The sequence below is a fragment of the Lacerta agilis genome, chromosome 9, assembly GCF_009819535.1.
Source record: "Lacerta agilis isolate rLacAgi1 chromosome 9, rLacAgi1.pri, whole genome shotgun sequence".
In the NCBI taxonomy this organism is placed as follows: Eukaryota; Metazoa; Chordata; class Lepidosauria; order Squamata; family Lacertidae; genus Lacerta; species Lacerta agilis.
Genome location: NC_046320.1, coordinates 49284925 through 49298128, shown reverse-complemented (window position 1 = coordinate 49298128; position 13204 = coordinate 49284925). Strand labels below are relative to the sequence as shown.

The 13204-nt window shown below is 39.3% G+C and overlaps 1 protein-coding gene across 50 annotated transcripts in view; it reads left to right on the top strand.

The window, feature by feature from the left end:
* ANK2 (ankyrin 2) overlaps window positions 1–13204 on the top strand; it is a 308768-nt gene that overhangs the window by 262520 nt on the left and 33044 nt on the right. For 38 of the 50 annotated variants that reach the window (XM_033160054.1, XM_033160064.1, XM_033160052.1 and 35 more), the window contains 9 exons: window positions 812–1036; window positions 2670–2768; window positions 3892–4046; window positions 5056–5267; window positions 7941–8145; window positions 8929–9025; window positions 10093–10321; window positions 11608–11733; window positions 12326–12448. In XM_033160054.1, coding sequence (XP_033015945.1) covers window positions 812–1036; window positions 2670–2768; window positions 3892–4046; window positions 5056–5267; window positions 7941–8145; window positions 8929–9025; window positions 10093–10321; window positions 11608–11733; window positions 12326–12448 — 1471 coding nt within the window. The remainder of the gene's footprint in view (window positions 1–811; window positions 1037–2669; window positions 2769–3891; window positions 4047–5055; window positions 5268–7940; window positions 8146–8928; window positions 9026–10092; window positions 10322–11607; window positions 11734–12325; window positions 12449–13204) is intronic. The other 12 variants (XM_033160096.1, XM_033160091.1, XM_033160097.1 and 9 more) reach the window with 1 other exon arrangement.

Here is a 13204-nt window from a genome sequence, read left to right as displayed (position 1 = left end):
ACCAAAGCCTGCCAGATAGGGTGTGCAAGTCAGCTCCCTGCAGGGAACTTTCTCACATGGCCAACTCCTGTAGAAAGCTGGCCTTGCCTATACCACCTATCAGCTGAGAGGTGGTAAAGTGAAAACATCAGACTCTTCGCAAGCTCTGCATGTTGGTTGGAGTCCCACAGTTTAGGGACTTCAAAGTGCTCAATCAGCTGGCATGGCATCATTGTGATGTCAAATGGGCCCTGCCTACTGTCAAATTTGGCCCACAAGGCTAGGTTCAGATAAGGATCTGGCCTGCTGTCCTAGAATCTTTACTCATTTCAATCACTAGATACAAAATCTACAAAAATTGAAATGGACTTCTTATTTACAGTATATGTTATGTAATCTCCGAGTACCCGAATACTATTTGTATTCAGTGTTATTCCTAATCTTATTTTACTATGCTGCTGATGGACATATACAAACCAGCACAGCCAACCATGACTGCAATTTTGTGGGCAGTTGCATAACGCAACCCGTTGAAATGAGATATTTACAGGCCGAGGAATACACGTCATCAATGTGTCTTTGCATTTCTATTAACTGTCATGAGTTTGCATATATGTTATCTTCTTAGGTCTGATTGCTATTAATATTATTACTGAAAAGAGATACAGTAATAGTTACACCTACTTCATTGCAATTAATATGTAAAGCTGTGGATATAGGGTAGCACGCAACACATAATTTTGTTTGACACAGGCCAGTAAGAATGGACATTTAGTAACAAACATTATGATTGACTTCCAAATCAGATTGCATTATTTCTCCCAATTTTCAGTTTCCTCGTCAGTTTTATGGTGGATGCTCGAGGTGGTGCTATGCGGGGTTGCAGACACAATGGACTTCGAATAATTATTCCACCCCGGAAGTGCACTGCTCCAACACGAGTTACTTGCCGGTTGGTCAAACGTCATAGACTGGCCACAATGCCTCCAATGGTGGAAGGAGAAGGTCTGGCTAGCCGTTTAATTGAAGTTGGGCCTTCTGGTGCTCAGTTTCTTGGGTAAGAATTCTTTTAATTATCCAAGATAATTTTTTTAAAAAAACATGAAAAAGATGGTTTCTTTTTGTGATCTACTCTGGGGTGGCTCAGCACTTCAGTGCTCGAAGTGAAAATGTTGTATCTGATTTATTTTATGCTGATGGGCTCTGCAGTGAAAAGCGCAACACTGTTAGGCCAGCAATAATTCAATTAGCTTGTTTTGTTTTTTCCCCTTATTTAAAGCACCAGTAGCTACAACTCAAGGTTTAGTGTGCTTCCTAGAATAAGTCTGTTTAATCCACGCTGGGCCTTTAAAGCAGAAATCGTTTCGTGATTGCAGTCAATTAATTACATATTCGCTTTTAAGGGTAAAATGAAAATAGCACAAATGTTGGAAATGTAAATATAACACCTATTGAAAGATGCAAGAAAAGCTAAAGCTGCTTTCAAGGGGGACTTGTGTTCTCTCAGTGGATATTTTCTCAGTAATTGGGACTGCCTGGGAAGCACAAACCTATGATTTTTCTGGGGCTGCATTTTATTCTTTCTACTGCAGTACCCCACAGAAAGATCAGACATGCTGCACTTGTTTTAGCAATTTTCTGCTGAAACCAGCAGTTTTCAACACTTTTATTTTATCAGCAATTTCCCTTACCAATGGTGGCATCCAAAAATGGATGATCAAAGGAAACCCCCCTCTGCTTAGAGCGAATGGCTTCAGCTGAAAACGGATAAAAGGATGAAGATGTCAAAGGAACAGCGTAAATCCAGCGTGAAGCAAATTTAAGGCCCTGTAGTCCCTAGACTTTCAGGCAATTATCTTAACTAACATTTAGTTCTGGAGAATGGTGTTTGGGGGAAAGAATGGGATGTATCTCTAGAATGCAGCATAGGAGGAAAAACCATAAACCATTTAACTCATTATTTTGTTGTTGCTGTGTTTCAATAGAGGAACTAGAAGATTCCTAAGCCTGAAACGATGGGTAGATGCACATCTGTGATAAAGGGATCGCTTTTAGGATTTACGAAAGCACCCTTCAATACTAGAAAATTATTTAAAGAAAAGCATCAAACCCAAACTAAGGAAAGCCTTTGCTGTCACATTTTGTATTTTCAGTTCTTCTCTTCCTCTATCTACCTGTTTCTCCTCCTTCCAATACACTCACAGTAAACTCAACAACTTTTGGTTCCCCTCCCCACCCTTTCAGCCTAGTGGGGAATGTCTATGGAAACTCAGATGTACTAAGAGTTTACATACCATTTCTCAAGGGCATGTCTTACACCGCTGGCACTTTCCTGAGTGGCGTCCTGGCAGTGAAATCAAAGTCCCTGAACACTTCCTGCCAAACCAAGCCTTACATTAATTCATTTACTCATAAGTCCTGAAGACTGGATCTTGCTCCCATTAATATTAGAAGCAAGGCTAGCATACCACTGAACCTACTGAGGACAAGATAAGGTTTCAAAATTCTGGGGAGCTCTTTTTATGAATTATCAGGATCAGTGGGGCATACCTAAACAAATCAAGGCAGAAACCTGTTCAGTGTACAGCCTAATTCCACTCTTGAGCAGACAGTGCACTGGGGTTCTGGAAAACAAAATACATAAAGCTTATTTATTTTCTTTCTTTCACTGCTGCTTTGGATGTACTCAGTAAACTTCACCTGCCTACGGCTCCTCCCCCACTTAATGAGGGAGAAAGTTTGGTCAGCCGAATCCTTCAGCTGGGGCCTCCAGGGACCAAATTTCTTGGGTAGGAGAGACTTAAAACAAATTGATGGATGCTGGCCTTCCCATTCTTCTCCTTCTGCAATATTATTTTTATGTCATTGTGCCCATGACATTGTCCCTTTCTATGATTTTAAATTCTGTATTTACCTAACCTTTAGTGGACCATTTTCCAGCCCTTGTGGTATGTGGTTTTTGTTTTGGTGATATGTTTGTACCTTTTCTTAAAGTTCCTTGAACTCCACTTATGATTTAGCATGAGAACTTCCTAGCTGTGAAATGTAACAGTTGTTATAGCTGTTGTGTGCTTGACGTCTGTCGCAAAGCAACCTGGACTGGAACTGTAGGAATCTACTGTACAATATTTTGCCTCTATTGTCACCAACATAATGGTGATATGTTATATATTGGATATAACATAGAACTTAGCATGATATATACAAGATGGCCTATGTAATTCAGTTATTATTGTGAGACTATTGATACACAAATGTATTTATAGTTTTTGCAAAAATGGGAAACACAAGTTATGATGAAACATATATACAATATGGGCACAATGAGCAGAAATTTGATTTTGCGCTTATAGATTAATATAGAATAATCATTTGGGCATTTTCACTATAAAATATGAGTCTGGAAAATGTCAACTGAAACAAAGAGCCAATATAAAATCAATGCAGATTGATGACAGAAGTGGCCTGTTTCTTAAATAGATTTGTATTCTCCTATAAATCATATTTTTTCTTTACTGTGTCCATATATGTATATACATAGATAACAGTAGATTCTGCATGATAAATGTGATTGCACAGGATTCCACACATCAAAACAAGTTTCAAATGTGTGGGCTTTATTCATTTCAGATTATAATTCTACAGCCCCAATGCCAGCCCCTGCTGCTTTGGCAGATACCATAGATGCTGTGTGCTTTTTATATATAAAAAAGTGGGAGTACATTGCTCACTGGTTCTAACAACAAGCTATATAATGCCAAAGTGGTTCTAGTATGCTTTTTTCAGGATCGTATCCAGGAATGGCAAAGAAGCCGGCCGTATTCCAGGTCACTTTGTAACAGACTGAGAAAACTTGTATTGATTTGCTGCCCATTTGGCACAGTCCTTTAACGTGCTGTGTTGCTGTAATAGGCCTGTGATTGTCGAGATTCCTCACTTTGCGGCTTTACGTGGTAAAGAAAGGGAGCTGGTGATCCTGCGCAGTGAGAATGGAGACAACTGGAAGGAGCATTTCTGTGAATTTACAGAGGATGAGCTGAATGAAATCCTAAACGGGATGGATGAAGGTACACAGTGTGCTAAGAAAGGAGAAAGGTCTGAAAGCCACAGAAAGGAAATGATAATGAACTTAAAAAAATAAAATAAAAACATTATTCTGCAACCACAAATAGTTTACTGCATGCATTTGCTATGCATATTTGCTATATGTAGTTTCTGTGCGGCTAACTCTCCACTGAGCTGACATGTACAATGCCATGTGACCAATGGATATTGGTGTGAAAGACCATTCAATCTATTAACCTGGCATATGATGGAACAAGTAGAAAAAGACAAACACAACATCAAAAGACTTGTGGCGTTTGCCTTCTCTCTGTCAGTCAGAACAGTTTAAAATGACTTATGGGTAAGACAAACACATTTACCAGCAACTTTGTAAATTCTCTCTAATATTTCCCCATTTTTGTGAATTTGTGGTCAAATCTCCCTGCGCTAAGTGAAAGATCTATTGGGTATCCAAGTGACATGAAGTTTTTGATGAGACAGATTTGTTATTCTGGATAAAACTGCAAAAATCTGAAGAAACCCTTTAATGGCAATCCTAACACATTGTGTGGTCTTCTGCCAACCACATTTACATTCAATATTAGGGCCATAGTGGCAAATAAGGAAGATTAATATGGTCTGAATGTAGAGTTCACAAACCTTTCTGTAGCCATGGAGACATCTAAACTCTAGAAAATTAGAGAAGTGGGTGTTGGGTTTGGTTGAAAACTGGCCATTAGGAGTAGCATGAAGTAACTTTAGAATTTTATAGCTTTGAGGGTTTACTTTGGCTGGTCAATGAACAATCTGAAGTCAGTTAATATACTACACAATTTTTAATGTAGTAAGATCTGCCAGTAGTTTTCTATCTGACTATGGCTACAATGCTGCAACCATTATTTAAGAACAATCTCAAATTGTATCTACAGAAAGGAAGCATTCATATATATATATATATATATATATATATATATATATATATATACACTGTATGAAATAATTATGGTTTAACTATGGTCTCTTTTTGCTTAGTCCTTGACACACCAGAGGAGCTGGAGAAGAAACGCATTTGTCGTATCATCACTCGGGACTTCCCACAGTACTTTGCAGTGGTGTCCCGGGTCAAACAAGATAGTAACCTCATTGGACCCGAGGGTGGTGTCCTAAGCAGTACAGTAGTACCACAAGTACAGGCTGTCTTTCCAGAGGGAGCACTAACCAAGCGAATTCGTGTTGGTCTGCAGGTAAGAGAAATGAGGACAAGACTTTACATTATCTAACTGGCAGCATTTCTGTTGATGAGAGGAGTTTCTTCATTCCATTTTTAATTATTTCTCTGGGTTATCTTTTCTGTATGTCACTCCCCCTGAATTCCAGTAGCTAGAAGAATTAATAAAACTAATTCTGGACCTCTGGTTCCTCCCTACAGTTAATCAGAACAGACATACACGTTGGTAAAACTTTACAAAACAAACAAACAAAAACCCACATTGATGCAATCACACATATGATTGCGTTTAAATCCTTTTTGAAGATGTGCACACTGACTGGTATCCATTTGGCAGTGTCTTACTATGCTTGCACACTATTCTGTACAAAATTTGGAAATAAAAAGGCAACAGCAATGGAGAATTACTAAAAAATTACTAAAGCATTGGCTCCCATTTGAGAAGTCGCAGTAGGTAATTCAGAATTTCAGAAACGACCCTCATTTCTCCGGAGGCTGCTAGTTACCTTTGCACAAACGATTCCTGCCTTTATAAACCAGGATATGTATGTACTCAATGAATCTGCAACAGTTCCATTGCACCTACATTCACTTGAGCAGGGAAACCAGCCCAGAAGCCACTGCTAACAATTGCTTCTTGTTATGACATAACTGAGGTACTGCTTAATGGCTTCCAAATAAACTAGGAGATGGAGCCATTTTTAAAGTTAGCTTTTGAATGCTGGTTTATTTGGAAGCTGCTAAGCATAGTTCTTGCTTCACACATAACAAGAAGCAATGGTTAACTGAAGTTTCCAGCTATGTATTCCCAATGCTAAAGGAGAAGAGAAGTAGGAGTGAAGGAATTGAGCTTGGTGCATGGAGCTGGCTGGAATGGTATCTATTTTATTCGGAGAAAATAATAACAGAAGCTACTAAACTGTTTCATTGCAAATATTGTTTTATCTAAAAGAATGCCACAGTAAATTAAATATATTTTGCGTTTAAAGCAGATGAGTAAAAGTTGTGAGTTCACTATGACTCTGTCTGTCTACATTCAGCAAGTAATTTAACTTCCATTTCTTCCAATTAACCTCTTTTCATAACTGTGATTAGAGTTCCATATTTCTGGTCTAATTTACAAATAAATTGGAAGTGGTAGACTTTGTGAACTTGCACTGAATGCTTTGAAGTTATGATGAAAGGACTGATTAGTTAAATGTTCATAAAGCACTTTATGATTCCCAGACGAATTATGTAAAAATATAAAGCTGTGTCCAATTTGTCACTCATCTGCTTGCTAGAGAATGGTGACCTCATCCCATCTCTGAATGGGCTTGAAGATTTTTCAGAGAATTCTCAGAAAGAGCTTGGGTTTCCCCAGGAGCTCTGTGGCAACCTTTCTAAGGACATAGAAGGCTTGGTAATCTATGATTCCCAGGGATATTTGCACTGGGAGCAGCCTGTTGGTAATTCTTTAGCGCTAATAGCGATTGTCTGTTCTGGTTAGGGTTGAAATCCCTCTGAAGGAACAGGTGTGCAAGGTACACCTTGAGCCATCTCTGTCACTGGAGGTCCAAAATCTCTTCAAAAAGTCTTCACTCGAATCCATAGTTCCAACAGACAGCCTTCCGCAATTCTTGCACTCTCCTACCACAACCCACACAGCCCTTTTATACACAAAGATACTTGTCAAATCTGCCCAGTAACACAGATAAGAGAATCACAAGATGCCTGCAGGTGCATTGTGGGGAATGAGTCATCTCTGCTGGCTCATGGAGTATTAACCCATTAACTGCATTCCTTAACAAGGCCGTAATAGCCTTACCAAAGTGGCCCATGCATTGATAACCTCAAGACTTGATTACTGTAACATGCTCTATGTGGGGCTACCCCTGTATCTGATGCGAAAGCTGAAGCTATTACAGAATGCAGGAGCAGGCTACTGGCAGCAGCATGCTGACAGCACTTGCCAATTTGCCATCAGGTGAGGCTCAAGGTCGCTAGTGCTAATTCACAAAGCCTTAAGCAGCTTGGATTGCAAGTACTTTAAGGACCATAATGCACTGAAATCCTTTGATGCATTCATTGTATTTCCCCACGCCCCTGAGGTTTGGTTGGCCTTTGGAGGGACTAAGCCTATTGTGTGGCAGGCTGTGGAAATCCCTGCCAGTAGATGGAGCTCCCAGCCTGAAGAATCATCTCTGTCTTTACTAAAAATTGTGTTATTTAGGTAGCCCTTGGAAATCACTGGGCGGTATTTATGGATGCTTTTATTAATCATTCCATTGTTGTAATTCTTGTATGATGTACACTGACATGTACTTTTATGAAAGTGTGGTTTATAAATATTTAAATAAATAAATAAATTAGGGGTGGAAGACAGGAGTAAGCAGAAAATGGAATTGTGATTAATTGAGGCATGTGGAATGTGCAATGGGTAATCTGATTTATATAGCTTTAAATATTAGTCAAATTCATAGAAGACATTGCCCAATGGCTACGAATGATGATGAATATATGCTACTGCCAGAAACAAAGACAGCAGACCAATCACTTGTGAACAAAAGTGAGAGACTGTTGCGTTTACGTCCTGATTGTGGACCTGCCAAGGGCATCTGGTTGGCCACTGTGGAGAATAAGAGGTTGTTGTTATGATTGTTCATTTACCAATAATTAAGACTTTCGTTTTGTGCATGTCTTTGGTTAGGCTCAACCTATGCACAATGAGCTTGTAAAGAAGATTTTGGGCAACAAAGCCACATTCAGCCCTATTGTCACATTGGAACCCAGGAGAAGAAAATTCCATAAGCCAATAACAATGACTATTCCTGTTCCTAAAGCCTCTAGTGATCTGATGATTAATGGATATGGGGGTGATACACCTACTCTAAGACTACTATGCAGCATAACAGGTAAGCTCATAAGAAGTACCTTGAATAGCTCAGTCGGTAGAGCCTAATACTCTTAATCTCAAAGTTGTGGATCGAAGCCCCATGTTGGGTAAAAAAAATCCCTGTATTGCAGCAAGCTGGGCTAGTTGACCCTCGTGGTCCCTTCCAACTCTACAATTCTATGATTCTAAATGCACTGATGGGTCCATTGAGAAGACTGGCATTGTATGTTGATTTTGTAGAGAACTCATTGGAAGTTCTTGCTTAGCCCATATATGCAAAGTGGAAATAATGACCTCCATAGTTTATAGTTGAAATAAGATTTTGCATCTTGGTACCAAAAAAAATGTGGGTGTGTATTTATTTATTTTAATATCAAGTTATTAACCCTTAGCAACACCCAAGAACAGACCTTGGCTACAGCTTGTAAAGTTAGAACTTCATCACAAGCTCAGATTCAAGTGAAACACTGTCCCAAATCTTGGAGTCACTTGGTGCAGGAGTAAGGAGGACTCTGGAGACGCAAATTGGCTGTCAGCTCCTTTCCTGTTCTTGTGGTCTCACTAAGCCAGGCATCCCCAAACTCAACCCTCCAGCTGTTTTGGGGCTACAACTCCCATCATCCCTAGCTAACAGGACCAGTGGTCAGGGATGGTGGGAACTGTAGTCCCAAAACGGCTGGAGGGCCGAGTTTGGGGATGCCTGCAGTAAGCCAAACATTGGCTTATTATGTCATGACAACCAGGCCATTGACTTCTTTTAGGAATGCTGAACATTTTTTCTCTTTGTCCTCATTTGTTACAGGTGGAACAACACCTGCTCAGTGGGAAGACATCACAGGAACAACACCATTAACTTTTGTCAATGAATGCGTTTCCTTCACCACAAACGTATCTGCCAGGTACCACTGTCCAGAACAGTATATTTCCTTTAAACTGTACTTAAGTGTTTCAGCACTATATCTTCAGCTTGATTACTTATTAATTGGACACAAGTACCCCACTAAAGTTTTATTTATTATTATTTATTTGATTTATATACTTTATCAAAAGATCACAGGGCAGTGTACAACATTAAGATCACATTTTATGGGGCGTAATAGTAAAAACAATGTAAAGCACAGTAATAGATAGCATAATAATAAAATAATCATAATAAGTCCCCCCCTAGCTTTAACAGGCCATAGATTAATGGCCAAAGGCATGGGTAAAGAGGTATATTTTGTCTGGTGCCTAAAGATATGTAATGATGGCACCAGACAAGCCACTCTGAGAAGAGCCTTTCCCAGACGGAGCTACCACAGAAAAGGCCCATTCTTGTGTTGCCACCCTCTAAACCTCTTGGGGAGGAGAGACATAGCAAAGAGCCTCAGATAACAAGTGCAGGATCTAGGTAGGTTTGTATGGAGGCAGGAGGTCCTTAAGGTATTGTGCTAATGTGCTAATTCTGACATTGTAGTGTTTACCATGTGTAATCTATCCCCTGGCCTGACTCTAAAATAGAGTAGAGTACGATTCATTCTGGAGTCTGAAGAGTCTAAAGTTGTTTTAATGTATGTTCTGAAGCTGGTAGCCATTGTATCCTAATGTGGACAAAAGGAGAAACTGTGGTTAATTAGAGATTTCCTGGTTTGATCACCTGTGCACTGCAAAGGGGGTGAAGGGACTGTGTACATATCCCAGTTCATATCCCAGCTGAAAATGACTGTTCCAATGCATTTTAGTAATCTTGGAATCAGTAGAGATCCATTTCAAATTACTGTACATTCAAGCTTGAGCCACACCCAATGCAGAATCTAGATGATATTTTTTTCCATTAAGAATTCGTTTATTTCAAGCTGATACACAAGTTATTTGAAATCAATACTAGTGTGTTTTCTGGATGTATTTTCCAAATTCTGAACTTGTTTGTGTGTGTGTGATGTTAGACTTAACTATGCAACAATTTTCCATGTTTGTTTATTTGCAGGTTTTGGTTGATAGACTGTCGACAGATACAGGAATCTGTTACGTTTGCTTCCCAAGTATACAGAGAGATTATCTGTGTGCCCTACATGGCCAAATTTGTAGTGTTTGCCAAATCACATGATCCTATAGAAGCCCGACTAAGATGTTTCTGCATGACGGATGATAAAGTGGATAAAACGCTAGAACAGCAAGAAAACTTTGCTGAAGTTGCCCGAAGCAGAGATGTAGAGGTATGGTATTAAACATGCAAAATGAATTCCTTCATTCACATTTTTGTACATGTACTTTTGAAATCATTGTCTTAATTTCCTTTCGTATGTAGAAAGAAAAAGAAAATCTCTCATTTTAAATCTTACTATGGGTAATATCCAGCTAAGTCACTCTCCAAGGGTACCCATTGATTTCAATTGGTGTACTCTGTGTAGGATTAAAACTGGACATTACTGTATATTGTTTGTTTGTTTATTAGAAATATTTTATAGCCCACCCTTAATCTATACAGATACTATGATGGGGTATGAAACACATACAAATATTAAAACACCTAACAAAAATATGTTAAAACACATGCAGATATTTCTTTTTATTGGTAAGAAAAGGAACTACAGTGGTACCTCGGTTTAAGAACATTCCTGTTTACGAACTCTGCAAAACTGGAAATAGTGTCCTGGTTTGATAACTTTACCTCAGTCTAAGAATGGAATCCGAACAGTGGAAGGGCACCAGCGGCAGGAGGCCTCATTAGGGAAAATTCACCTCAGTTTAAGAACAGACCAAGTTCATAAACCTAGGTACCACAGTACAGGGACTCCCAGTCCAGATTAAAACATTTATATGGAGGAGGGTGGAATTGAACCTTTCCTACTCTTGTTTTGTTTTTCCTTGACATGCTTCCCACTCCTGCCATGGGTGGAAAGCTGCTTTTGCTATTGGAGGAAAAACTATTTGCCATAGGTGCAAATAGCAGCTTTGAAGAGGAAATGGTAGAAGGGAAAAGGGTTAATCCTTCTCTCCCCACCACCATTTCTGTGCTGTGTTCCTGCTGCAGATCAAGTCCCCCTGCAATTTTCTTTAGTGGCAAATACAATCACATATATAGCACATTGTCCAGATTGGGATCTGAAACAATATGTGGCACCTATCTCCACCCTCTAAGAGGAATTCTCCTGTTCATTATTCTTCCCAACCTAGAACAGCCACAGTTCTCTTCAGTTATGCCTGGGTGGTGGATTTTAAGCAGGGGAAAATATATTTTATCTTCCTTGTTTGCCTACAAGACTTTCTGTTACGGGTATACTATATAGTACTAGAGGGCCAGCTGTCATCTCCCAAAACGCTTTATTGCTATTTAGCAAAGTGGTGGTTCTAGAGGGCTGTGGAATCTGTGGCCCCTCAGATGAACTTCCACTTCTGTCAATCCCAGCCAGTGGATTGAATAAAGGTAATAATGAACTCTCTTCTACATTTCCATGATACTTACTTTTATTATATTTTGTTCCTTATCAACCATATATAGGTATTAGAAGGAAAGCCCATCTACGTGGACTGCTTTGGGAATCTAGTACCACTAACGAAGAGTGGCCAACATCACATATTCAGTTTTTATGCCTTCAAAGAAAATAGACTTCCATTGTTTGTCAAGGTAATAGATACAAGTCCATATCTAAACTTTCATTTTATTTGGTGGCGACTGTTCAGAATATTCAACAAGCAGAAACAGCCCATCCATATACAGCCAGAAACCACCATTCTTTAACTATTTTAATAATGGCACCAAAGCTGATGAACTGCATTTCAAGGGGAGTGGTCTACTCTGTCTCTTTTTGTGCACCTAGATGTGCACCAGTGCTTCGGCGTTTTATGCAATGGAATGGAAAACGGCAAATCGGGGGGAGGGGGAGTATTGTCTGAACATTCACCATGTTTCAAATAAAAACTGTGAAGATCTATAAAAATGTTTATATCTGTCCTCTGGCTTTAGATCTCCCTTTGGAGATTCAACATTTTCACTTCAAGGCAGAAATATTAAAGTTTCTTTAAGCAGGGTTTGGTGGCAGTGGGTAAATAGAACTTTACTTAGGTATGTCTTCATCCGTACATTTAATACATTTGCATCATAAATATTTTATAATGTTGTCTCTGTAACTGTGATTAAAAGGTAGTGAACATGATAGTATTTTATATCTCTTTAAGCTGTAGCGTTGTGTGTGTGTGTGTTTTGCTTTTTGCACTAGGTCCGAGACACAACACAAGAACCTTGTGGGCGCTTGTCGTTTATGAAGGAGCCTAAATCTTCTAGAGGCCTCGTACATCAAGCCATCTGCAATCTGAATATCACATTGCCAAATTACACAAAGGTACTGCATAATACAATGAAAAGATCTTTGTTCACATATTAGTTGGCACACTGAAATTTCAGAGCTCCTAATCCCTGGCTTTGTTTTGCACAAACTATATGGAGTGACTTATCTTTTGGGTTAAGTGGCTGTGAATTGTTATTTTTAAGGCTTTAACTAAATATTTTTTAATATTACATATAGAGTAGGATTGGAGACCATGGCCTTCCAGATGTTGCTGAATTACATCTCTCAACATCTCCTCCCATTGGCAGTGCTGGGTGGAGTGGATGGCAATTGGAACATCATCTGTAAGGCCATAGGTTGCTCACCCCTAATATAGAGGGTGCATTAATTATGGAGTATTCTCTAGATGGGTGTGGCTCTCACACCATGGCCTTGAATACATAGCATGGCTCAGCAGCATCAATTTTCTGAGTTAAAAGTATAAATATTGGGGATTATATACCGGTATATCCAAAGAGCCAATACCATAAGAACCCACTCATATGATACTTAGCAGATTTCTTGAGCATTAAGCCTAGCAGTTTGCTCAGACAGAAATGTAGCGCTGGAGGAGAAAGATTGCAAAGTCACTTCAGAGTCTGGGTTCTCATATATATCACATTCCTGCCCATTCCAAGTTGATCTGTGATCTTCTGTTTATTTGTGCCTCCAGCTGTTCATAGGTAAGTCATTCACATAAGCAATTAAATGCATAGAACAGAGGTCTCATGTGCACAAGGTGTGTCTTCTCACTTTCATTGGAATTTAAAA